This window comes from Petromyzon marinus, chromosome 58 (genome assembly GCF_048934315.1).
Source record: "Petromyzon marinus isolate PM22_M1 ecotype Great Lakes invasive population chromosome 58, UKy_Petmar_22M1.pri1.0, whole genome shotgun sequence".
NCBI lineage: Eukaryota > Metazoa > Chordata > Hyperoartia > Petromyzontiformes > Petromyzontidae > Petromyzon > Petromyzon marinus.
Window position 1 is genome coordinate 6810890 of NC_133724.1, and position 26809 is coordinate 6837698.

Genomic DNA, 26809 nt, shown 5'->3' on the forward strand with positions numbered 1-26809 from the left:
GTTAGCGGAGTATTGAGTGAGAGAGTTAGCGGAGTATAGAGTGAGAGAGTTAGCGGACAATTCAGTGAGAGAGTTAGCGGAGTACTGAGTGAGAGAGTTAGCGGAGTACTGAGTGAGAGAGTTTGCGGAGTATTAAGTAAGAGAGATAGCGGAGTACTGAGTAAGAGAGTTAGCAGACTATTCATTGAGAGAGTTAGCGGAGTACTGAGTGAGAGAGACAGCAAAGTTCTGAGTGAGAGAGTTAGCGGACTATTGAGTGAGAGAGTTAGCGGAGTACTGAGTGAGATAGTTAGCGGAGCATTTAGTGAGAGAGTTAGCGGGGTATTGAGTGAGAGAGTTAGCAGAGAATTGAGTGTGAGAGATAGCGGAGTACTGAGTGAGAGAGTTAGCGGAGTACTGAGTGAGAGAGATAGCCGTGTTCTGAGTGAGAGAGTTAGTGGAGTATTGAGTGAGAGAGTTAGCAGAGTATTGAGTCAGAGAGTTAGCGGAGTACTGACTGAGAGAGATAGCGGAGTACTGAGTGAGAGAGACAGCGGAGTTCTGAGTGAGAGAGTTAGCGGACTATTGAGTGAGAGAGTTAGCGGAGTACTGAGTGAGAGAGTTAGCGGAGCATTGAGTGAGAGAGTTAGCGGGGTATTGAGTGAGAGAGTTAGCAGAGAATTGAGTGAGAGAGATAGCGGAGTACTGAGTGAGAGAAATAGCGGAGTATTGAGTGAGGGAGTTAGCGCAGTTCTGAGTGAGAGAGATAGTGGAGTTCTGAATGAGAAAATTAGTGGAGTTCTGAGTGAGAGAGTTAGTGGAGATCTGAGTGAGAGAGATAGCGGAGTATTGAGTGAGAGAGTTAGCGGAGTACTGAGTGAGAGGGTTAGCGGAGTATTGAGTGAGAGAGATAGCGGAGTATTGAGTGAGAGAGTTAGTGGAGTACTGAGTGAGAGAGTCAGTGGAGTTCTGAGTGAGAGAGATAGCGGAGTACTGAATGAGAGAGTTAGCGGAGTATTGAGTGAGAGAGATAGCGGAGTATTAAGTGAGAGAGTTAGTGGAGTACTGAGTGAGAGAGTTAGTGGAGTTCTGAGTGAGAGAGATAGCGGAGTACTGAGTGAGAGAGATAGCGGAGTACTGATTGAGAGAGATAGCAGAGAATTGAGTGAGAGAGATAGCGGAGTATTGAGTGAGAGAGTTAGTGCAATTTTGAGTGAGAGAGATAGCGGAGTACTGAGTGAGAGAGTTAGCGGAATTCTGAGTGAGAGAGATAGCGGAGTTCTGAGTGAGAGAGTTAGCAGAGTTCTGAGTAAGAGAGTTAGCGGAGTATTGAGTGAGGGAGATAGCGGAGTACTGAGTGAGATATGTTAGCGGAGTACTGAGTGAGTGAGTTAGCGGAGTACTGAGTGAGAGAGTTAGCGGAGTACTGAGTGAGAGAGATAGCGGAGTACTGAGTGAGAGAGTTAGCGGAGTAGTGAGTGAGAGAGATAGCGGAGTATTGAGTGAGAGAGTTAGCGGAGTACTGAGTGAGAGAGTTAGCGGAGTACTGAGTGAGAGAGTTAGCGGAGTACTGAGTGAGAGTGTTAGCGGAGTATTGAGTGGGAGAGTTAGCGGAGTATTGGGTGAGAGAGATAGCAGAGAAGTGATTGAGAGAGATAGCGGAGTATTGAGTGAGAGAGTTAGCGGAGTACTGAGTGAGAGAGTTAGCGGAGTACTGAGTGAGTGAGTTAGCGGAGTACTGAGTGAGAGAGTTAGCGGAGTAGTGAGTGAGAGAGATAGCGGAGTATTGAGTGAGAGAGTTAGCGGAGTACTGAGTGAGAGAGATAGCGGAGTATTGAGTGAGAGAGTTAGCGGAGTATTGAGTGAGAGAGCTAGCGGAATATTGAGTGAGAGAGTTAGCGGAGTACTGAGTGAGAGAGTTAGCGGAGTATTGAATGAGAGAGTTAGCGGAGTACTGAGTGACAGAGTTAGCGGAGTACTGAGTGAGAGAGTTAGCGGAGTTCTGAGTGAGAGAGATAGCGGAGTACTGAATGAGAGAGATAGCGGAGTACTGAGTGAGTGAGTTAGTGGAGCATTGAGTGAGAGAGTTAGCGGAGTATTGAGTGAGTGAGTTAGCGGAGTACTGAGTGAGAGAGTTAGCGGAGTATTGAGTGAGAGACTTATCGGAGTACTGATTGAGAGAGTTAGCGGAGTACTTAGTGAGTGAGTTAGCGGAGTACTGAGTGAGAGAGTTAGCGAAATACTGAGTGAGAGAGTTAGCGGAGTACTGAGTGAGAGCGTTAGCGGAGTATTGAGTGGGAGAGTTATCGGAGTACTGAGTGAGAGAGTTAGCGGAGTACTGAGTGAGTGACTTAGCGGAGTACTGAGTGAGAGAGTTAGCGAAATACTCAGTGAGAGTGTAAGCGGAGTACTGAGTGAGAGAGATAGCGTTGTATTGAGTGAGAGAGTTAGCGGAGTACTGAGTGAGAGAGATAGCGGAGTACTGAGTGAGAGAGTTAGCGGAGTATTGAGTGAGAGAGTTAGCGGAGTATAGAGTGAGAGAGTTAGCGGACAATTCAGTGAGAGAGTTAGCGGAGTACTGAGTGAGAGAGTTAGCGGTGTACTGAGTGAGTGAGTTAGCAGAGTACTAAGTTAGAGAGTTAGCGGAGTATAGAGTGAGAGAGTTAGCGGAGTACTGAGTGAGAGAGTTTGCGGAGTATTGAGTAAGAGAGTTAGCGGAGTTCTGAGTAAGAGACTTAGCGGACTATTCAGTGAGAGAGTTAGCGGAGTACTGAGTGAGAAAGTTAGCGGAGTATTGAGTGAGAGGGTTAGCGGAGTATTGAGTGAGAGAGTTAGCGGAGTACTGAGTGAGAGAGTTAGCGGAGTATTGAGTGAGAGAGTTATCGGAGTACTGAGTGAGAGAGTTAGCGGAGTACTGAGTGAGTGACTTAGCGGAGTACTGAGTGAGAGAGTTAGCGAAATACTGAGTGAGAGAGTTAGCGGAGTACTGAGTGAGAGAGATAGCGTTGTATTGAGTGAGAGAGTTAGCAGAGTACTGAGTGAGAGAGTTAGCGGAGTATTGAGTGAGAGAGTTAGCGGAGTATAGAGTGAGAGAGTTAGCGGACAATTCAGTGAGAGAGTTAGCGGAGTACTGAGTGAGAGAGTTAGCGGAGTACTGAGTGAGAGAGTTTGCGGAGTATTAAGTAAGAGAGATAGCGGAGTACTGAGTAAGAGAGTTAGCAGACTATTCATTGAGAGAGTTAGCGGAGTACTGAGTGACAGAGTTAGCAGAGTACTGAGTGAGAGAGTTAGCGAAATACTGAGTGAGAGAGTTAGCGGAGTACTGAGTGAGAGACATAGCGGAGTATTGAGTGAGAGAGTTAGCAGAGTATAGCGGGGAGACGGAGTGGTTACCACGCACGAGGTGTGTAGGGGGATATCGGAGAGTTCGGAACACGGGCGTGAGTGTGTGTTAGAGTAAGTGAGGAGCATCCACATTGGATGCGAGATGAATAAAGTGACAGAGGAGAAAAGCTGAGAGTGTCCGTGTGAGTACAAGACTACAGTAGTGTCGTGTATAGTGTAATGTGTATAGTGTAGTAGTGTAATGTATAGTGTAGTGTATAGTATATATTTTTGTTATACATGTTGAACGTCTTTCACACCGTACGTAGCCAACTGCACTAATCGGAAGTGCCTGGCTCAAGGACAATGAACTAAACGCAAGAAGCAGTTCTAAAGAAATTAGTACTCAATGTAGCAGAGTCGTGTTGTGTATAGTAGTGTAGTGTATAGTAGTGTATAGTGTCGTGTGTCGAAGTGTATAGTAGTGTAGTGTTTAGTAGTGTAGTGTATAGAGTGTAGTAGCGTAGAGTGTAGCAGTGTAATGTATAGTGTAGTGTATATGAGTGTATATGAGTGTATAGTGTAGTGTATAGTGTAGTGTGTAATAGTGTATAGTGTAGTGTGTAATTTTGTATAGTGAAGGAGTGTAATGTATAGTGTAGTGTATAGTAGTGTATAGTGTAGTGTATAGTGTAGTGAATAGTGTAGTGTATTTGCATTGAACTTTCGCACCGTACGTAGCCAACCGCACACTCCACACCAATGCGTAACAAAGGAGTCAACTTTGTATCTTCCAGGGTGTCTGGGGGTCCCAACCCAGAAACATATCTACATTTGAAAACTGATTTCATGCCGAAATTTTTTTAAAAATGCACTAACACGTGATATTTTTGTTATAATAATGTCTAATAGTGTATTGTATTACATTGCTCTGTTTTCAACTTTTTTACCATTTCTTGTTTCATTGCATGTAATGGCAGAGATTAGGGATTAAAAAAGTACTACCATAACCACAATCATATAAACAGAAATCTATGCATTGATTTATATGAAGACAAATCCAGATATTGTTGCCAAGGTTTAGAAAATTGTTGTTTCTATTTATAAAGCATAGCCATTTTTATATATATAGCAATATATTGGGGGGGGGCATTTTGAGCTTATTTGAATATTTGGGGAGGGAGGGATGTGTGGCCCCCCAATATATATTATAATAATTACGGCCTTGCTCCACGCACACAGCGAAGGCTCCCGACTCAGGAAGCGAACCCGGGCCCTTTCTCGAGGCACGGAGATGTCGCCACTGCCCCCTACCGCCTCCTCCACCCCGCAACGCTGCCCGGGTGAAGTCCCTGGCGATGAGAACGACCACTTCACGTGGTAGCGGCTGCACGCTGATGATGAGATGTAATATATAATATATGTATTACGGAGTGCTTAAACGCTGACAGATAATAAGTTCTCATGGCGTATAGAGAGATAGAGAGGGGGGTAGTAACGCCTTCAAACTGCAATAGGCTTCCTGTCAGGATTAAACGAATCAATGGCCGTGTTACACTCAATGGGCTGCTGCTGCCGCTGTTACCACTGCCGCTGCTGCTGCTACTACTGCTGCTGTTACTGCTGCTGCTATTGCTGCTGCTACTGCTGCTGTTGCTACTACTGCTGCTACTACTGCTGCTGCTGCTACTGCTGCTGCTACTGCTGCTGCTGTGGCTGGTACTGTTGCTGCTGCTGCTACTACTACTGCTGCTGTTGCTATTGCTGCTACTACTACTGCTGTTGCTACTACTACTGCTGCTATACTGCTGTTGCTGGTACTGTTGCTGCTGCTACTGCTGCTGCTACCGCCGCTGTTGCTACTACTGCTGCTACTGCTGCTGGTACTGTTGCTGCTGCTGCTACTACTGCTGCCACTACTGCTGTGGTATCGAGGTTGACAACGCCGGACTTTCGATTCCCCACTTGGACACACGTGTGTAAACAAAGAGCTTCCCAGCTCATCGGATTCCTCCAGGATGAAGGGAAGATTCTGGTTCCGATCTGCCCGGCCGCGCGCCCCCCACACACCCCCACCCCCACTCGGGATGATCTGACGTCACACGTTGCTGTGTGACGTCGGTGGCGATGACGACGAGAACCCGAAGCCACGTGCAATAGACCCCCCTCCCACACACACCCCCACTCGGGGTGGTGTGACGTCACGCGTTGCTGTGTGACGTCGGTGGCGATGACGACGAGGACCCGAAGCCACGTGCAAGAGACAACCCCCCCACACACCCCCACTCGGGGTGGTCTGACGTCAGGCGTTACTCTGTGACGTGGGTGGGGATGACGACGACGACCTGAAGCCACGTGCAAGAGATACCACTGTCTGTGTACCCCTACCAGCCCCTGTCTGTGTACGCCTACCAGCCCCTACCACTGTCTGTGTACCCCGACCAGCCCCTACCACTGTCTGTGTACCCCTACCAGCCCCTGTCTGTGTACCCCTACCAGCCCCTGTCTGTGTACCCCTACCAGCCCCTACCACTGTCTGTGTACCCCGACCAGCCCCTACCACTGTCTGTGTACCCCTCCCAGCCCCTGTCTGTGTACCCCTACCAGCCCCTGTCTGTGTACGCCTACCAGCCCCTACCACTGTCTGTGTACCCCGACCAGCCCCTACCACTGTCTGTGTACCCCTACCAGCCCCTGTCTGTGTACCCCTACCAGCCCCTGTCTGTGTACCCCTACCAGCCCCTACCACTGTCTGTGTACCCCGACCAGCCCCTACCACTGTCTGTGTACCCCTCCCAGCCCCTGTCTGTGTACCCCTACCAGCCCCTACCACTGTCTGTGTACCCCTACCAGCCCCTACCACTGTCTGTGTACCCCTACCAGCCCCTACCACTGTCTGTGTACCCCTACCAGCCCTACCACTGTCTGTGTACCCCTACCAGCCCCTGTCTGTGTACCCCTACCAGCCCCTACCCCTGGAGGGGGGGGGGGATTCTTTGTCTTTGTGTAAATAATAACCCGAGCTCGTGGGTTGCCCCCCCCACCACTCCGTGCAGGCTCCTTCAAGGGGATGTGCAAGAAGATCGATCACCTACCAGAGGACACGGAGATGGAGGCCGACTCAGCCGAGTACCTGCTACGTGAGTGACTCCGTCGTCATCATCGTCGTGATCGTCGTTATCGTCGTCGTCGTTATCATCGTCATCATAGTTATCATCATTATTGTCATCATCGTTATCATCATCATTGTCATCATCGTTATCATCGTCATCATCATCGTTGTCATCATCATCGTTATCATCATCTTCTTCATTATCATCACCACCTCTTCTGCACTTCCATCAAGCTATGAATCACGTCCTGTGTCGAGCGGCGTCCTTCATCGCAAGGCCCGCGGGACACTGGCGGCCTTTAGGGGGGGGCCCTGGTGGCCTCGAGGGGGGGGGCCTGACCCATTGTTTGTCATTACCCCCCCCCCCCCGCCCGTACCTCCGATAAGTTGGCTACGTACGGTGCGAAGGAGTTCAATACACGTACTGGACGTACTGTACAGGGTCTCCCATCACTGGGTTGGGCAGCCAGATGAGAGCACACGGTATAATCCCTGCGTTTGACATTAATGATTAAATCTGAAAAAGCCAGAGACCCAGAGAGACCCACAGAGACCCCCCCCCCTTCTCTAGGAACCCACAAACACCCATAGAGACCCACAAACACCCATAGAGACCTATAGACACCCATAGAGACCCATAAACACCCATAGAGACCCACAAACACCCAAAGAGACATATAGACATCCATAGAGACCCATAAACACCCATAGAGACCCACAAACACCCATAGAGACCTATAGACACCCATAGAGCCCCAAACTTACCCATAGTGACCCATACACACCCAAAGAGACCTATAGACACCCATAGAGACCCATAAACACCCATAGAGACCCACAAACACCCATAGAGACCTATAGACACCCATAGAGAACCATAAACACCCATAGAGACCCACAAACACCCAAAGAGACCTATAGACACCCATAGAGACCCATAAACACTCATAGAGACCCACAAACACCCATAGAGACCTTTAGACACCCATAGAGACCCATAAACACCCAAAGTGACCCATAAACACTCAAATAGACCTATAGACACCCATAGAGACCCATAAACACCCATAGAGACCCATAAACACCCAAAGAGACCCATACTTACCCATAGTGACCCATAAACACCCAAAGAGACCTATAGACACCCATAGAAACCCATAAACACCCATAGAGACCCATAAACACCCATAGAGACCCATAAACACCCAAAGAGACCCATACTTACCCATAGTGACCCATAAACACCCAAAGAGACCTATAGACACCCATAGAGACCCATAAACACCCATAGAGACCCATGGATACCCATAGAGACCCAGAAACACTCACAGAGAAGAGGTGAGGATTGAAAGGAAGAACTGAAGGAGGTTAAGGATGGGAGCTGCTTCATGTACAGAGGAAGCCCGTATGTCCTGGACACTCGGGTGAAGAGAGGCACCACCTGGTGGTAAATTGGACCCAATGCTTGGGGCACCCGACCAGATAGACGTGGAAGGCCCAAACGAATAGCGCGGGTTTTCTGGGAACGTCTGGTGGAAGACCCAGTGCAGAAATATTTCAACTTCCACCTCCGGGAAAAAAAGAAAAAAAACTTCTCCTGCACTCCAGGGGAGGTCGTGGACATTGAGTCCGAGTGGACGATATTCAGGACCTCGATTGTCGATGCAGCTGCGAAAAGCGGTGGCCTGAAGGCAGTGGGTGCCTGTCAATGGCGGCAACCCTAGGACTCGCTGGTGGACACCAGTGGTGAGGGAAGCTGGAAAGTTGGAGGAGATGGAGGAGAAGGAGAACGAGAAGATGAAGGCTTTCCGAGCTATGCTCGGAAAAATGTCTCCCGACTTGACTTAAAGCTTTCGTGACTTCAGGAATTCATATTCTTGGGTCTTACGGTAAAGTCACATAGATAGGTTCAAAGAAAATAGCAAAAATAACAAAAAACTACGACGTTTCGATCGCAACACAAGCGGTTGTCTTGAAGACGACCACTTGTGTTGCGATCGAAACGTCGTAGTTTTTTTTATTTTTGTTATTTTCTTTGAACCTACCTATGTGACTTTACTGAAAGACCCAAGAATATGTCTCCCGACTTGATTGAGAGGTACCGGCTTGCCGAGCGGACGGCAACTGCAGCAGTCGCCGAAGCGAAAAACCCGGGGGCGTGAGACGAGTTTGGAGAGGCCATGGAGAGTGACTACTACCGGGCAGCCTCAAAGATGTTCTGGCAAAGCATCCCGACGCCTTCGGAGGGGGTCGATGGGACGTGGCCCAAAACTGTTTTCCGTCAGGGTGGTGGCGTAACATTGAACTCAGCTAAGGAGGTAGTGGAGAAGTGGAAGGAACACTTCTCCTCTGTGATCTCCAGCGTGCACTTGGAACGGTTTGATGCCGAGTGTGAAGCGGCTGGGATGGGGATCAGCACCTCCAAGTCTGAGGTCTGGTTCACTCCCGGGAGACGGTGGATTGTTCTCTCCAGGTGAGGGGGGAACAGCTGCCCTTAGTGGAGGAGTTTAAGCACCTCGGAGTCTTTTTCGTAAGTGACGGTGAGTGGGAGCGGGAGATTGGCTGGCGGATCGGTGTGGCGCCCGCAGTTTTGTGGGTAGTGTACCATTCCATGGTAGTGGCGTTCCATGGTAGTGCATAGTAGTGTATAGTAGTGTGTAATATATAGTAGTGTGTAGTAATGTATAGTGTAGTAGTGTATAGTAGTGAAGTATATAGTAATGTATAGTGTAGTAGTGTATAGTGTAGTAGTGTAGTGTATAGTGTAGTAGTGCATAGTGTAGTAGTGTAGAGTAATGTAGTGCTGGAGTCTGTCACCAGGTAAAGGGATGTGTGGACCACCACTACTCAACACGCCCCTGCCACGACCCTCACCAGGGCAAGCGGACTTAGAAACGAACGAACGAACGGGTCTTCTTGTACAGTTCGGTGTTGTGGATTTATTTATTTTTGGCCAGAAATAAATAATACAATTCAATCAACGATCTCAAAGCGCTGTACAGGACACAACATCAGCAGCAGCAGCAGAAACTCAGCATGAAACTTCTACTGATAATAAGATGCAGCCGATTGTCCTGCAGCATCTGTTATGGAAGGCCAGAAAGTGGTGTGGCCACGAATCCCAAACCATCGACTGCCAACATCGTAAAACACTCCGCCACTGCCGATGCATTTACTGCTTTGAAGGAGGAACGGACGACTATCCGCTTTCTGCTTTCCGAACAGACAATCGAGTCGGGATAACAGAATCTGAAATTACATCTTCTAATCCGCCGCTATTAATCCGTACGATGAGAAGAAATCACTCGACGGATGTACGATCGGAAATGAGACGCTCCTGCGGCAGAGGCAGGCGAGAGAGACAAGTGTGATGATCGGGACCATCTGTTCCCCCACCCTACCCACCCCCCCCTCGGGTCGGCGTGTGTTCGCGTGCCAGGCGTGGTGCGAGCCTCCAGCGTTTTCCCCATCCTCAGCGTGACCCTGCTGCTCTTCGGGGGGCTCAGCATCGCCGCCAGTCGCTTCTACAAGTCCAAGAACAACGTCGTGCTCAGCGCCGGAATATTTTTCGTATCGGCAGGTCGGTTTTAGTGGCCGCGCTGCGTTGGGTTGCGTGTCGTGTCACATGGTGTCGTGTCACGTGATGTCGTGTCACGTGATGTCGTGTCGTGTCACGTGATGTCGTGTCACGTGATGTCGTGTCACGTGGTGTAGTGTCGTGTCACGTCATGTCGTGTCACGTGGTGTCGTGTCACGTGGTGTAGTGTCGTGTCACGTGATGTCGTGTCACGTGATGTCGTGTCACGTGGTGTAGTGTCGTGTCACGTGGTGTCGTGTCACGTGGTGTCGTGTCACGTGGTGTCGCGTCACGTGGTGTCGTGTCACATGGTGTCGTGTCACGTGATGTCGTGTCACGTGGTGTCGTGTCGTGTCACGTGATGTCGTGTCACGTGATGTCGTGTCACGTGGTGTCGTGTCACGTGGTGTCGCGTCACGTGGTGTCACGTGGTGTCGTGTCACGTGGTGTCGTGTCACGTGGTGTCACGTGGTGTCGTGTCACGTGGTGTCGTGTCACGTGGTGTTGCGTCACGTGGTGTCGTGTCATGTCACGTGGTGTCGTGTCATGTCACATGGTGTCGTGTCACGTGGTGTCGTGTCACGTGGTGTCGTGTCACGTGGTGTCACGTGGTGTCGTGTCACGTGGTGTCACGTGGTGTCGTGTCACGTGGTGTCACGTGGTGTCGTGTCACGTGGTGTCACGTGGTGTCGTGTCACGTAGTGTCACGTGGTGTCGTGTCACGTGGTGTCACGTGGAGTCGTGTCACGTGGTGTCACGTGGTGTCGTGTCACGTGGTGTCACGTGGTGTCGTGTCACGTGGTGTCGTGTCGCATCGTGTCGTGTCACGTGGTGTCGTGTCACGTGGTGTCGTGTCACGTGGTGTCGTGTCACGTGGTGTCGTGTCACGTGGTGTCATACTGTGTCGTATCTGTGTGAATCTATGGGTTTACTACGTGGTCCATAGAGTTGCATGGCCACAATTTCAATACAGCAGATTGTGATCCAGACACCTGCTGCTGTATATTTGGAGTTTGCGTGTCTCTCTCTCTCATCATCATCATCACGGTGGCTAGGAGATGTTAACTACCTCGCCTGGTATACAGGAGGTCGTGGGTTCGATCCCGACTCTGACGCTTGCTGCTCTATATTTTGAGTTTTTGTGCCTCTCCCTCTCTCTCCCTGTGGTCGCGTGGATTTTGTTTCCGGGTCCTCCGGTTTCACCCCCCACCCCCCCACCCCCACACACATTTAGAATCGACATCACGGAGTTATTTGGCTACTGCCATGAATTTCCACGTGATGATAATGACGATTAGACACTTCGTTGAGGCTTTCATTTGTGATAGCCACGTAGTTGCATCAGAAAAAAAGCTACTACGTTGCTCAGTCGGAGACTTAACACAGTAAAATAAAAAAATAGTTGAGTTTGCAATTTGCAGATAAAAAAATATAATCAGCTTTGGGATGGTTGCGTGGATGAGTGGGTGGTTGAGTGGGTGGGTGAGTGGGTGAGTGAGCTGGTGAGTGGGTAAGTGTGTAGGTGAGTGGGTAGGTGAGCAGGTGGGAAGGCGAGTGAGTTGGTGGGCGAGCGAGTGGGTGGTCGTGGGAGCGATTCGATGTGTTAGCCTGTGGGGGGTGTACGAGTGGGTGGTTGAGTGGGTAGGTGTGCAAGTGGGTGGGATGGTGGGTGGGTGGGTGGGATGTGGGTGAGTGGGTGGTTGAGTGGGCGGGTGGGTGTGTAGTGTACTATTTCAGAGACCCACAACCGAACGACGAGTAGGGGCGGTCAGCTGAACTGAACCATCTTGGAACGGGTCCTTGTCGCCGGCCCCTTGTATGGGCATGGCACGGGTCCTCGGAGGTAACCCGAGGATGGCCCAGTGGACGGGTCCCTCCTGGGACGAAGATGGAGGAAAAGAAGAAGCGGGTGGCAGTCTTCCCGTCAACCCTGATCCGTCTGTGGGTGGCGCCGCTGGCAGTTCCATGGGCGTCAGGCCCTGTGATCCTGCAGATGGAAGAACAGAGCCTCGCTGAGGCGCATCAATCGTAACCCGGACACATCAAACACCCGGCCATCAGATGGTGGAGATGAAACGCCCTCATAAGGTGGAAAATAGGGCTTCAGTCATGACGGGTGCACATACCAACACCTGCGACCAACCTGCATCCTCACACACTGCGGCCTCACCTCAATAACTTCCACCGGGCCTTGCCATGGCCTATTTAATTAAGGAGACGTGCCTAGAGGCACCTGAGGGCAATGCAAACATGCCCTCTCCCCAGGCTTCCACAAGTTTCCGTACTCCTCAAGCCCAGCCAGTTGTGCATTTGCAGCCTGCCGTTTGGCCGGATTGCCACGGGACACCTCCCGCGCTTCCGTCAACCGCTCAAGGGTGAGGCTCATAAGTCCCAGCACAGTGGCTCTCTTCTTGCTCGGCTCAATATTTAACGGCTTCCATGGGGGAGTCACATTCTCTCCCGTACATTAAAAAAAACGGGGAAAATCCAGTAGAGGCATGAGGGGCCATCCTATAGGTTGCAAGAACCCCCGGAACATGTAGGTCCCAATCGGACTGTGCCTTATTGACTTTTTGGCACAACATGGACGTAAGAGTTCTATGTAAATGCTCTACCATTCTGTCAGTCTGGGGATGGTAGGGCAAAGTTCAAAATTTCTTTGTACCCAACAAAACACATACCTCTTGCAACAATTTCGAAGAAAAATTTCGACCTTGGTCCGTAAGGAGACGTTCCCGGGCCCCTTTATCCAACACGTAACCATGCAGGAACGCGTTCGTAATGGACGCCGCTGACTGATCTGGCAGGGGCCATGCCACCGGCCACCGCGACAGGTACCAACAAAGAATTTACTTCCCAACAACGTGGTGGAAAATGGCACCGAGGATGTCGAGGGCAATGAGCTCATTTACATGGGACGCCCCGATAGATTGCAGCGGTGGTCAGGGACAGCCTCGGCAGGGACTTCCGGCGAGCACATTCCACACAACCTTTGAGCAGGTTGTGGACGTCTTCTGACATCCCAGGCCAAAAGAAGTCCCGCTTCAACGTCGATAAATGTTTTATGCACCCCTAGGTGCATCAGCCGCACATGAGCAGCTCTCGTTACCTTACCCCACAGAGCAGTTGGCACAACGATACAGTACCGCTGTACCTCCGTATCCCAGCGCATTAGTAGCCCATGTCGGAGGACCACGGGGGACATACCCCCTGGACCCTTCCTATCGCTTGGCTTACCAACGCGGCACCATATTTTCAGTAAGGAGGCGTCCTCCGTCTGGAGGCGCCCCCGTTCCTCGTGCGCAAGACCAATGGTGTTATTGTGTGCCACCTCCGCTATGGGCGGCGGAGCATCCACCGATGCTACAACGGCTCCCGGCTCCCCCGCATCCACCTGCTTACAACGGTCATTGCCCATAAAACACACGCACTGGCTTTTCAGCGATAACCATGACAGAACGTCCGCAATGCAGTGGCGCAACCCTTTCTCCTATAGGTGACTTCGCAACCATCGCGAGAGTTGCTTGGACGGTTGGTCAACGCGTAGCGCGTATTGCAAAGCCGCGGGGTCCGTGCGTACCATGAACTGCCTGCCATAGAAGTAGGATCGGTACTGCTGGACAAAGTGCATGATAGCCAACAACTCGCGGCCAGTGACACCATAGCGCTGCTCTGCAGGGGACAGCACTCGGCTACCGTAAGCGACCACACTCTCCACCCCGTTCTCCACCTGCGACAATATGGCGCCGATCCCGGTATCACTGGCGTCCGTATCCAACACAAATGGCAAGGTGAAATCGGGGTACCGAAAAAGGGGAGCATTCACGAGGCCACCGCGCAGCATAACAAATGCGCCCTCCTCCTCCTTCCCCCACCGATACCTCTGGCCTTTAGCCGTGAGAGCGGTAACACGACACAAACCCCACAAAACTGCGGACCTCGCCCACCGACATGGGGGTCGGCCACTCACGCATGCACGCAGTCTTGGCAGGGTCCGTGGCGATCCCGGACTCGCTAACAATGTGACCCAGGTAGCGAACCGACATTTGCAAGAGGTAACATTTCGGCGGCTTGAATTTCAAATTAGCCACCTGCATTTTAATAAATACCGCACGCAACCACTGCAGATGTTCCCAGAACGTGCAACCAAAGACAATCACGTCATCCAAATAAATCAGACACGACTCCCATTGGCGCTTTGACAGTACCAACTCCATTAGTTGCTGGAACGTGGCCGTAGCTGAGTGAAGCAACGTCGGAAGCACGTTAAATTGAAACAGCCCTTGCGGTGTCCGGAACGTGGTTTTAGGTTTTGAACTTTCATCCAGGAGCAACAGCCAAAACCCTGACAATAGATCCAGGGTGGAGAAAAACCACGCCTCCGACAGGGCATTCAACGAATCGTCCATCCATGGAGCGGATACATGTGGGGAGCACCGCATGGCCTGGTGGATGGGGAGATTATATTGGCGGCCAACATGTCGTCGGCCACCGAAATGAGTTCTGACGAATGGGAGCGGCGCCACCCGTGTCAATATGGTGACGCATCAGGGACGTGCAGCCCACATCGAATTTACCCTTACTAAATGCATCGGAGAATTCCCAAAGCAATGCCCGCAACTTTCCCCTCTGCTCCCACGACAAATCTGGTTTACCCACACACAACGGATCCATCCACGAGTCATCCGACACCGCTTCAACGTTCAACCGCGGCCATGACCCGAGTGGTTACATCATCCCTTTCTCCACAACACGCCGCCGTCGCGTGGGCCAACACCATACCTGTCTGTATGACCACGGTACCCAGCCCACTATTTAATACTTGCAGGAATGGCTCCTGATCCCCCCTCACTATCGAGACCACGAACCGCTTTATTTGAAGGGGTTAAAAGAACCCCACTCCCAGTGATTTCCTGGCCGAGCCGCTTCCGCAGCCTCAAGGGTACGAGCATCTGTGCACCCGGGGGAACAACTAACAGTTTCAAGCACCAGGGCCCAAACCACAGCGTTAGCCATACACAACCCAGTAGGGGACTCCAAAAATCTTAACCGAAGCCCCGACGGTAACTCAACACAACCCTGGTCAATCAAAATCCAGAGGGGCATTTTCTTCAAAAAATCAGTTCCCAATGAACACAGCACCGCCAATGAACTTGAAACTAACAACGGGCCCGTGCATTCAACATCTCCAATCCGTATCGATGCCACAATTTGGCCCACAATACCTAAGCTCCCACCATTAGCGGCAACATAGGGTCTACCCACAGGACCAAGGCAACCCACCGTTGATGGAAACGTCCTGGAAACAAACTCCGAAACAATGGTGGCAGATGCTCCCATATCTATGACCACCTGCACCTCAGCACCGTGCACAAATCCACTGACTGTGGATGATCCTGCTCCCGCTGCCATAACACGGTGTGCCAATGCGGTCCAATGCCCGGACCCCCGTGGCCAACAATCACGTACCGAAGCACCATCTTTGCACCCCGTATCCCTATGGGGAGCGATGGTGTGTACACCCAACACTGACTGCAATGGAGATGCATGAGGTGGCTGTGTCGGCTGGGTGAGTGATGTATCGTGACCTGCCTTTGGGTCCAGAGGAGTGGAGGCCGGCAGGGTGGAGGACGGCGAAGCTGGGAAAAACTGCCCCAAATCAGCACGGCAGCCCTTACAGATGTGCCCCGGTAAGGCCACATTTGAAACAGGTAACAGGGCCCCGCCATGGTGGAGGGAAGGTACTCCCCAGCTAGTCCCGTCGTTGTCCCATGCCGACTCTCCCTCGCGGGCTCCAACTCCCCGCTGCGCCAACCCGAGAAGACTCTCGGTGCTCCTGGCCGCCCTCTTCTCCCAGGAATCCAGCCCAGGCCGCCACCCCGGCATGCCATCGCAGGTTACAACGGGCAGGATGCATCAGGTTATCTGAATCGGGGACAGGTCGTCTTCCTCCGTGGCTGGCAAAAAGAATGCTCATTTCTTGAACCAGCGCCAACAATTTCTCCAGCACCAGAGAATCTAGTCCCGCCTGCTCCATCTTTGGGTATGCAGCCTGGGCCAGTGACAGTAGTGCACTGCGGAAGGCGGGGGGGGGGGCGTCTCGGTCTCCCCCCGACTCCGCATCACGAATTTCCATCGCGCGTTGGACGGCGGGTCAAAAATCGCCGCCAACTGTACGTATGCTTGCCGCAGTGTCGCCCTGTCCGCCTGGAGAATGGCAAAAAACGCCACGAAGGCATCGTATAGCGTGGTGGGAAGAACACCTAGCACTTCCACGTCAGACCACCCTGTGGGCTCGCAAGTGGTAGTGAAACACCGCCAGAAGGCCGCCCAATCACCCCCAGCAGCCGAAAATTCATTGGCCCGCTGCCCCGCCGGGACCACCTCTCCGGAACCCCCACCGGGGTCCTGGCTGTCGGGGCTGCCCGGGAACCCTCATCGCTCGAGGATATGCTGATGCAGGCCCTCCTGTTCACGGATTTCGACATTGCCTATTCCCCCCATAAGGATTTTGAAAGAAAAAAAGAAAATTCCCAACAACCATGGAACAAAACAAAACCACTTTTCGTTAACATTTCTGACACCAAATGTAGTGTACTAATTCAGAGACACTAGTAGGAGACGTTATCCATCTTGTTATTCCAGCTCTCACAGCCATAGGGGATAACTCCATACCGGGTCGGGACAGCCAACACGCTTGCAGACCCACAGCTCGAAGAGGCGAAGACCACGACGACGAAAACAGGATGACGACTTCCATTCCCGATGGCAGCAGGCCCCGACTGGGAGTCGGAGCTCACCTTTTATTCTCCCCAGTGTGGCCAGGCTCAGCCCTCGGCCACGCACCCTTCTGGATCCCCCAGAAGGATCCCGGTTTGGCCCACAGGTCCAACTGGTAGAACGGGCTGGTACCCCTAATTCCATTGTCTACCAATCTCCCAGCGCCACGCGCGACAGTGACTCATTCAATGTCACTACAGGTGTGCGAGTCGGTGGTTGAGCGACTGGGTGAGCATGTGAGTGAGCGAGCGCGTGGGTTGCCTGGGGGCCCCAACCAAATAAAACACCGCGTGCGTGCCACCTCTCTCTGTCTCTCCCTCTCGCCCCGCAGGCCTGAGCAACATCATCGGCATCATCGTCTACATCTCGGCCAACGTGGGCGACCCCAACCAGAGCCAGTCGAAGAAGAACAGCTACTCGTACGGATGGTCCTTCTACTTCGGCGCGCTCTCCTTCGTCGTCGCCGAAATGGTCGGCGTCCTCGCCGTGCGCATCTACATCGACAACCACCGGCTGGAGCGGGCGCGCTTCCGCCCCGACTTCCTCAAGAGGTCCACCGTGGCGCGCCTGCCCAGCTACGTCTACCGCTACCGAAGGCGCTCTCGCTCGAGCTCACGCTCCAGCGACGAAGAAGGCGACGGCCCGGCCGCCACGGCCGCTCGCTCCGACGACGACGATGACGACCGGAACACCGCTCTCAAGGGCTACGTGACTCCCCCGCACCATCCTCTCCATCCTCCGCCGGTCGCGTTGACGCTGTCGCATTCCCAGCAGCTGCAGCAACAGCAGCAGCAGTCCGCCAACGACATGGCCATGTACGCGCTCGCGAACAGGGACGGTGCGGGCAAGGGGGTCCTGGGACCCGCGTCATACCTCAACTCGTCCGAGCGGCTGGCGGCTGAGGCCGGCTTCCTGCACGTCCACAACTGCGTCCACAAAGAGCTGCAGGAGGGCCTGCTGAGCAGCAGCCTGGCCAACAGGAGGACCACGCCGGTGTGATCGTCCGCGGTGATGAGAGTTGCTGGCGGCGAGCGGTGGCGTTGTTGGTTTTTTTGTTCTTTTGAGTCGCCCCCCCCCCACACCCCCTGTAACTTCACGTTGCTGGGAGTGCCGCGGGGGGGGGGGGGGAACTGGGGGTGCCCCCCCCCTTCACCTGCAACCTCTCTGTTGTCAAATGCTCGAGCTGCAAGATGGCCCGGTAGGACGGGGGCCCCCCAGGTCATGTGACACCGTCACGGAACTGAGCGGTCTGGATCGTTATTCATTCATCACCCCCCACCACCAAACTTTGAAAGCCCTCCCCTCTCTCCCTCCCTCCTTTCCCTACTCCCTCCCTCTCTCCCTAACTTTCTCCCTCTCTCCCTCCCCTCCCCCCTCCTTCCTCTCCCTCCCTCCTCTCTCCCTCCTCCCTCTCTTTCTCCCTTCGTCCCTCCCCACCCTCCCTCCCTCTCACCCTCTCCAGCGCTCTCTGTTTCTCCCTCTCTCAACTCCACTCTCGCTGTCTCACCCCACCCCCACCCCCTCTGCGTCAGTCTCGCCGTGGAAATGTCTGCGAACCCGGAATCTGCGAACCCGGAATCCAGAAGCCGAGACTTTGGTCCAGCGACTTGTGATGGGCAGGAGAAGGTTGTGACACTAGCGCGCGTCGCGGATGGGAAGCAACGGGATGTTGGCTTCGTGTTGTTGTTGATGTTGTTTGTAAGGGGATTCGTTTCGCTGCAGAACCGTTTGCTCATTCGGTGGAGGGCGGACGGTTATTCTAAAGTGCCCCGGGGGGAGGTCTTTTTTGTGCCGGAGTGATGACACATCCCAAGCCGCAAAAACTGCCGCCCAATTCGCCACTAAGGGGCGGTGACGTCGCCGCAGCGCCTGTGCCAGGCTACGTGCACGTCGAGGCCTGGGCGGGAGGTCACGGGAGCATGCCCCAGCCAGCAAGAGCCCCGCCGTGGGTTGACTTGACCGAGCTGACACGCGGACACGGAGACACAGCGACATGGCCGTACCTGGCGGAGGAGTTGCCGTGGAGGTAGACGGGGCGGAAATCTCGGCGCTGTAAATAAAATAAATGAAAGTTAAACGAATAAATGTTTGCTTTATAAATAAAATAAATAGCAAATATGTATTATTCCTTTATATTTATTTTATTAATAAAAATAAATATGAAAAATATTTATTTTATTAATAAAATAAATATAAAATACGTATTGTATTTATTTTATGAATGAAATGAATATTTTTTATATTTAAATAAAATAAATATAAAATATTAATTATATTTATTTCATAAATAAAACAAATATAAAAATATTTTATATTTAAATAAAATAAATATAAAATATTAATTATATTTATTTTATAAATAAAACAAATATAAAAATATTCATTTTATAAATGAAATAAATATTATATTTATTTTATCAATAAAATAAATATAAAATATATTTCATTAGTTTTATCAATAAAATAAATAAAATAAATATTTAATTTATAATTCCCGCCGCGATGTCTTCATACTTTTCCCCGCCCCCCTCCCTCCCCACACCGGATTGTTGTGTTGTTGATGTTGTTGTTTGTTTGTTTTGTTTACAAAATCGTGTGTTGCTGTTATACCGAACGCGGACCGCCGTGGATACCGGAGTGGAGGGAGGGGGTGGGGGGGAGGATGGGGGAGGGGGTAGGGTGGGGGGCTGTGGCGGGCATGGGCGGAGTTTGCGGGGGGGGGGGGTGTGGGAAAGCAACGCCCCGCCCAAACTGGGCACCTTCATTCATTTATTTCCAGTAGTTTACAATTAATATTAAAAAGTTCACAATAATTATATGCACGCGCGATTCCTAATGGAAGGGACAAAGCGAACCCCCCTCCGCTCCCCGCTCCCCCCCCAAATATAGAAGTCAAACTCCACCTATGGTGGGTGGAGTAGTGGGTGGGGGGGGGGGGGGAGTCACGTGTGAAATCGGTGGATAGATCCGGGGGGTGGGGTGAGGGGGGTTGATGTAGTGGCGATCCGTTTCGGGTTTGTGTTTGTGCTCGAGTCGCAGTGTGCCCGCAGCTGGCATCATCACCATGACGACGACGATGACGCGAAGCCACGTGCAAGAGACAATCCCCCCCACACACCCCCACTCCCACTCGGGATGGTCTGACGTCACGCGCTGCTGTGTGACGTCGGTGCCGGTGACGACGACGATCCGAAGCCACGTGCAAGAGACAACCCCACCCCCCACACACCCCCACCCACACTCGGGGTGAACTGACGTCACGTCAACACACCGGTGGGCTAAAGTAGTGAATTATTTGTCTTTTGTCAACGTGACACTTTTTTTGCTGATTGGCCGTGTCGGGTGGTGGAGGGTTACGACACATTTATAAATAAACGCGATCTAACCCAAAAACCTTTATTATGAATAATATTGGTCGCGAAAGCCTACGTGTTAAACTGACGTCACGCGTTACTGTGTGACGTCGGTGGCAGATGCGCGTAACGGCAATGACGACGATGGTTATGATGATGATGACGATGGTTACAATGATGAAGACAATGATTACCATGATAACGACGATGGTTGTGATGATAACGACGATAGTTATGATGATGATGATGGTTATGATAATGATGATGACGATGGTTATAATGATCATAGTTATGATGATGATGATGGTGGTGGATTTGTTTTTGTTTTTACAAAAGATAATATCCTGAAAATGCCGTTCGACGTTCCTGCTTCAATGCCGCATGGAAGGCAGGCTTTTGGCCCAGTTAGAAATGTTGTTAATTGTCACAAAAATAAATAAACAAAACCCCACTTGGCCCTCCAACCACGTGACTTCGTTCGGGCGCAGCGGCCCGACGTTTTGCCGCACGCGCCCGGAGCCTCCCTCGGGACCGTGGGCGAAACGTCGGGCAACGTGCCCGAGAAACGCTGAGCGGCGACCGCGACAACTAACAGACGAGGTTGCACTTAAGAAAAAACAATAAATATATAAAGCGACCGTGCACCCCTTGTTTGTCCACTGCTTAATGTATTGCAGGGTTGTGTTCCACGTGTTGGGGACCTCTTTGACCATAACTTCACCGTGCTGGGCCGGGTGAAGGTTTCAGGGGCTACCCCGGCGCTCGCTCACCCTCTCGAGGTTTTCGCCAAATCGTCGACGCCAGCCACAGCCGAGGCTGGAAGCTGTGGGTGCCGCGGTGGCTGGGAGATGTTAACTACCTCGCCGCCTGGTACACGTAAGGTCATGGGTTCGATCCGGACCCTGACGCCTGCTGTATATTTGGAGGTCGCTTTTCTCTTTCATCATCATCACGGTGGCTAGGAGATGTTACCTACCTCACCCGGTATACAGGAGGTCGTGGGTTCGATCCGGACCGTGATGCCTGCTGTATATTTGGAGTTTGCGTGTCTCTCTCTCCCCGTGGTCACGTGGACTTTTCATCCGGGACCTCTGGTTTTTTTCCCCCCTCCACATTTAGAACCGATGTCACGCGTTTAAAGAGTTACTTGGCTGCAAAAAAAGAAACACACCTGATAATCCCACTTCATTTGTCATAGCCAGATTGCTTCTGCTTTATAAAAGAAAACAAAACATATATTGACTTAAAGCTTTTGCGACAGCAGGAATTCATATTATTTGGGTCTTTCTGTAAAGTAACGTAGATAGAATAATATTTTTTTTATAAAAATGAAAATAAAGTTAATTAAAAACAATAAAAAATATCACGACGTTTCGATCACAACACATGCAATCGTCATCAGGAGAAAAAAGAGGGGGAAAGCTGCTGAAGCAGGCTGCTTTAAAGGTTTGAAATGGGTGTAGCCCAAGGGTCATAAGCGAAGTGGGCGGGGCTAGTTATGTTAATGTGAGAAATTTGCATGTCAATGTAAGATCGGAGAGCTACCTCCACGACGACGAAGCTGCGGAGGTGGCCATTGTATTGTGAGAGATTTGCATGTCAATGTAAGATCGCAGAGCCACCGCCACATCGAGGACACGAACAACGGTGGCTGTGTTCATGTGAACCTGTTAATGTGAAATCAGAGAGTCGGAAGGTAGGATGGAAACATCACAGCCAGTTATGACTTAAACTGGTTAATAACGTCCTTCCAATGATTACTCAGTTTGTACCCATCTTCTCGGTTGAAATTGTGTCTGTGTCTGTATACCTAGATGGCTTCATGAACGAATCTTTGTTGAAAGCCAGTGGGTTTTGCAGAGTACCTTCGTCTTGGAGAAATCAATTTCACGTGAGCCCACCGCATTAAAACAATGATCAGCCACGGCTGAGAAATTGGTCCTACCGTGTTTTAGATCTGTCTTATATTCACGGACACGGTCCGAGACATGTCGCTTAGTTTCCCCAATGTAACTACTGCCGCAGACACAGCTTAGTTTGTAGACACCGGGGTATTGTATGTCATGTCAGGGATCACATCTTTCACAGATGGGATCAGATCACGAATTTTATGTACTGTGTTAAATCGAACCTGGATCTTGTGTTTGCTCATGATTTTGGAAATCTTTTTGGGGACCCCTGCTATGTATGACAAGGTGATGGTTTTGATTGGGTCCTCACATGGTTCTTTCCCAACGGTTGGGGTGATAGCTGTACAGATTTTGTAGTCTGAATATCCATTCATCTAGAGGGCTTGGTGTACGTGCTCCAATTCACTGGTTAGGTGGTGATGTTTGGAAATACATTGAGCTCTATGGTGTAGAGTTTTGATGAGGTTTATGGTAGGCATCCGTATGGGTGGCTTTGCTGTAGAGAGTGTCCCATTGAGCCATCTGGTCTCGTTTCGATTAAAACATCCAAGAATGGTAACTTGGCATCCTTTTTCACCTCCATGGTGAATTTGATGGCTGGGTGTATGGAATTGATGTGGTTGAGGAATTGGTTCAGAACTGGTAGGCCATGTGGCCAGATGACGAACGTGTCATCTACGTACCTCTTCCATGAAAACATTGGCTACAACTGGAGATAAGGGAGAACCCATTGGGGTACCTTCAACTTGTTTGTAAAATGTACCATTCCAGGTGAAGTGTTGGTGAGGCAGTGTCTCACCAGGGCCGGTACATCAGCATTCAGTCCCCCTTGTTGGACCAAATTTTCAATGATTGCAATGGTGTCAGGCACAGGAACTTTGGTAAACAAAGATACTACATCGAAACTAACGAGCAAATTATCTGGAGATAGTGAGATGTCCTTAATTAACGATTCCAAGTGAGCTGAGTTAAGTACAGCTGAGGTGGTCTTACCAGTGAATGGTTGTAAGGTCTCGGACAGAAAACGGCCCAGTGTGTAGGTGGGTGAGTCAATGGTGGAGACGACAGGACAAAGGGGTGTACCTTCTTTATGGATTTTTGGTAAGCCATACAATCTGGGTGGTCTAGCAGCAGAGGGTTTTAAAGAAACCCGCTTGGTTGTTTCGATCAAAGATGTCGAATCAGTGATGATATTGTTGGTTTTCGTAACCATCATTAAGTAGGTCCTGAATTTTGGTATAGTATGTGTTTTTGTCCATGATGACAGTGGCATTGCCCTCGTCAGCTGAGAGGATGACGATGTCATCTCTTTTTTATTGAGAAAGCTCAAAGCGCTCATCCTTATTGATGTTGCTAATAGGTATCTTAGCGTTTCTGAGGATTGCAGCGATTTCCGATCTTACCACGTCTGCAGGAATGTGGCCCAAACCCCTAAGGGTTACGTCGACCTGGGTAATTATATCATCAACTGGGATGTGTTTAGGGGTGGCTGCGAAATTCAACCCTTTAACTAGAACCGATTTTAGGCTGTCGGAAATTAGACTGTTACTCTGATTGATAACAATCTTGTCAACGTCTAACTTTTTAAAGCGTGGATCTGGCTTCTTCTTGGAAAGGAGGTTGAACTTAGAAATAGGTTATCTTTGCATTTAACTGACATTGAGGCGGCTGAAGAGGCTGTCATGTTGTCTACATGTTCCCAATCAGATGTAGACATTTCTTCTGTTAATGTTAAGTGTTATTTCAAGAGAGTCTTGTCTAAATTGTCTCGTTCAAATCGGAGCAATCTTATTCTCTCTGAGATCAGGGCGAGGCCGGCCCTGAACAAGATCCGTTTAGCATTAGGAGAAGTGACAGCAGCAGATGTCTTTGTAAAGGCGATCGGTATTACCTTAGTGTCGCCGCATCTCTTCAGAGATGTGAGCGACTCGATCGGGTGAGCCTTCTCGTCTCGAAGTTTGTTAAAAGATCTAATAGTTGCGTGGAAACCCTCCCGTAGAGGCGGTTAAATCTTTACCTAAAGCTTTCGTGACTGCAGGAATTCATATTCTTTGGGTCTTTCGGTAAAGTCACGTAGATAGAAAAAATATATAACAATTAAATAATTAAAGTAAAGTTAATGCAATACGAGCCATCAGGCCTCTTCTCGATCAAAACATCCAGGAATGGTAGCTTGCCATCATTTTCCACTTCCATGGTGAATTTGATGGATGGGTGTATGGCTGATCATTGTTGTAACGCAGTGCACTCGCACGATATTCGTTTTTTCCGTGATCAAGATACTCTGCAAACCTTTGGGCTACCATCAAAGATTTGACCATGAAGCCATCCAGATACAGCGGTACCTCGGTATACGTCGTTAATTCGTTCCAGAAGGGAGGACTTATACCGAAAATGACGTCTACCAAACGATTTTTTCCCATAAGAAATAAAGGCAAGGGAAATAATCCGTTCCAGAGTATAAGAAATGATATTTTACATGGCATAATATACATTAATGGGGTTTTATAACATAATGTAGACACTACTTATTACTAAAATGCATACATGAATTAAAATTACAAAAAAACACGGAGAGTTATAGCAAGGGTTGTGCACTGAACGAGATCTACAGGCAGACTGAGGAGCGGCGCTTTGTCTCGGTCGTGAACGGGGTATACGCGGGCACGCGGCGACTCATCCCGACCCAGACAAGTTCTAGCAAGCGCCTCGTATCCCAAGCAAGCCGTCGTATCCCAAGACATTTTTTTATCGTCAAAACACGACGTGTACCAAATTGGACGTATTCCAAAGCGGTCGCATACCGAGGTATGACTGTACTTAAACACAGAGACAATTTCAACCAAGAAGATGGGTATAAGCTGAGCAATTATTGGAAGGACGTTATTAACCAAGCAAAGTCGGAACTTCCTGTGGCGCTTCCATTCTTCCCTGCCGTTTGGCTGTTATCTCCGACTCTCTTGAGTTGCATTGCCCTGTTAGGTGCCTCAGCATTAACGGGCTGGGGTCTCACTAACATGGCCACCTCTGCTCCCTTAGCCTCGATGTATCGATGGTTCTGGCTGTGTGATGGGCTCTGTGTCTCACTGGCGCGACCACCTTGCGTGGACGCGCTCGCCTCTCACAGCGCAGTTTGCAGCGCCGCAGCAGCTTGTGTTACACACGGACATTACTTTAACTTACTAATCCCCCTAACCTCTCTGCCTAATCTCTCCCATCAAAATAGTGCTAATCTCCCATTAACACTGCTGTTGTGTGCATATGCGGGGACGATGCTCTAATGCGGCGACGGAAGCTCATTTCATGCTAATCTCTCCCTACCTAATCTCCCCCATTAACACAACTGACGTGCTTGCGTCCGGGGATGGAATTCCTTTCAGCTCAGACCCCCGCTTGCTTGCCCATCGCCACATAAATAACCTCTTGTTGTAAACAGCTCTCTCTCGCTGGTTCAACAGTTCCACTGCTGGATTATTTTTTTCCACCTGCTTTGCGATCGAAACGTCGTGATATATTATTTTTTTGTTTTATTTTATTATTTTTCTACCTACGTGACTTTACCAAAAGGACCCATAGAATATGAATTCCTGCAGTCACGAAAGTTTTAAGTCAAAATTTCAAAGCCGTTTTTCTCACTTCTCGTTTGCTCGCTTGACGTTCAGCTACTTCCCGTTTTTGCCGTGCACAGCGCCCCGCGACACTCCGGGAGTTGAACAACAACAACAAACAGCAGCAGCAAACAACCCCAAAACCCCCCAAAAGCGACGGGCGCAATGAACGGGATCGAACGTCGAGCATCCCCGCGGCAGGAAGGGGCAAACTCGTGCGGTGCTCATTGAGTCGCTGTGTGTGGTGTTCCCGCTCGCCCACACACACACAATCACACACAACACACACACACACAATCACACACACAACACACACAATCACACACACAATCACACACAAACACACACACAATCACACACAATCACACACACAACCACACACAACACACACAATCACACACACCACACACACAATCACACACACAATCACACACACACAACACACACACAATCACACACAAACACACACACAATCACACACAATCACACACACAACACACACAATCACACACAACACACACACAATCACACACACAACACACACACAACACACACACAACACACACACAACACACACACAACACACACACAATCACACAACACACACAATCACACACAATCACACAACACACACAATCACACAACACACACAATCACACACACACAACACACACACAACACACACAATCACACACACAGAACACACACAATCACACACAATCACACACAAACACACACAATCACACACAACACACAATCACACACAACACACATACACAATCACACACACACAATACACACACAATCACACACAACACACACAATCACACACACAACACACAATCACACGCACAATCAATCATACGCACAAACACACACAATCACACACAATCACACGGACAAACACACACACAACAACAACAACCGCCATTCGCCACTAAGTGGTGGTGACGTCACCACGACGCTTGTGCCAGGCTATGTGCACCTTGAGGCCACGTAAAGTGTCGAACGCCAGCTGGCAGGAGGTCATGGGACAGACCCAGATGCCACAGGTCGACTGACTGAAACGACTGGCTGATGCACCACCTGTGCCCCCTATTGTGCCAACTTGCTGTGCTTTAGCCACCCGGCGCTCTGCTCGTTGTTGTGAGCGTCGCTCCTCCCCC

The 26809-nt window shown here is 50.4% G+C and overlaps 1 protein-coding gene across 1 annotated transcript in view; it reads left to right on the plus strand.

Annotated features, from left to right (window-relative positions):
- The window catches only part of LOC116937032 (voltage-dependent calcium channel gamma-2 subunit-like), a 168153-nt gene extending 149295 nt beyond the window's left edge, over positions 1–18858 (plus strand). The window contains exons 2-4 of the mRNA XM_076052888.1: positions 6360–6443; positions 9855–9995; positions 17104–18858. Coding sequence (XP_075909003.1) covers positions 6360–6443; positions 9855–9995; positions 17104–17771 — 893 coding nt within the window. The 3' untranslated portion in view covers positions 17772–18858. The remainder of the gene's footprint in view (positions 1–6359; positions 6444–9854; positions 9996–17103) is intronic.
- The last annotated feature ends 7951 nt before the right edge of the window (positions 18859–26809 follow it).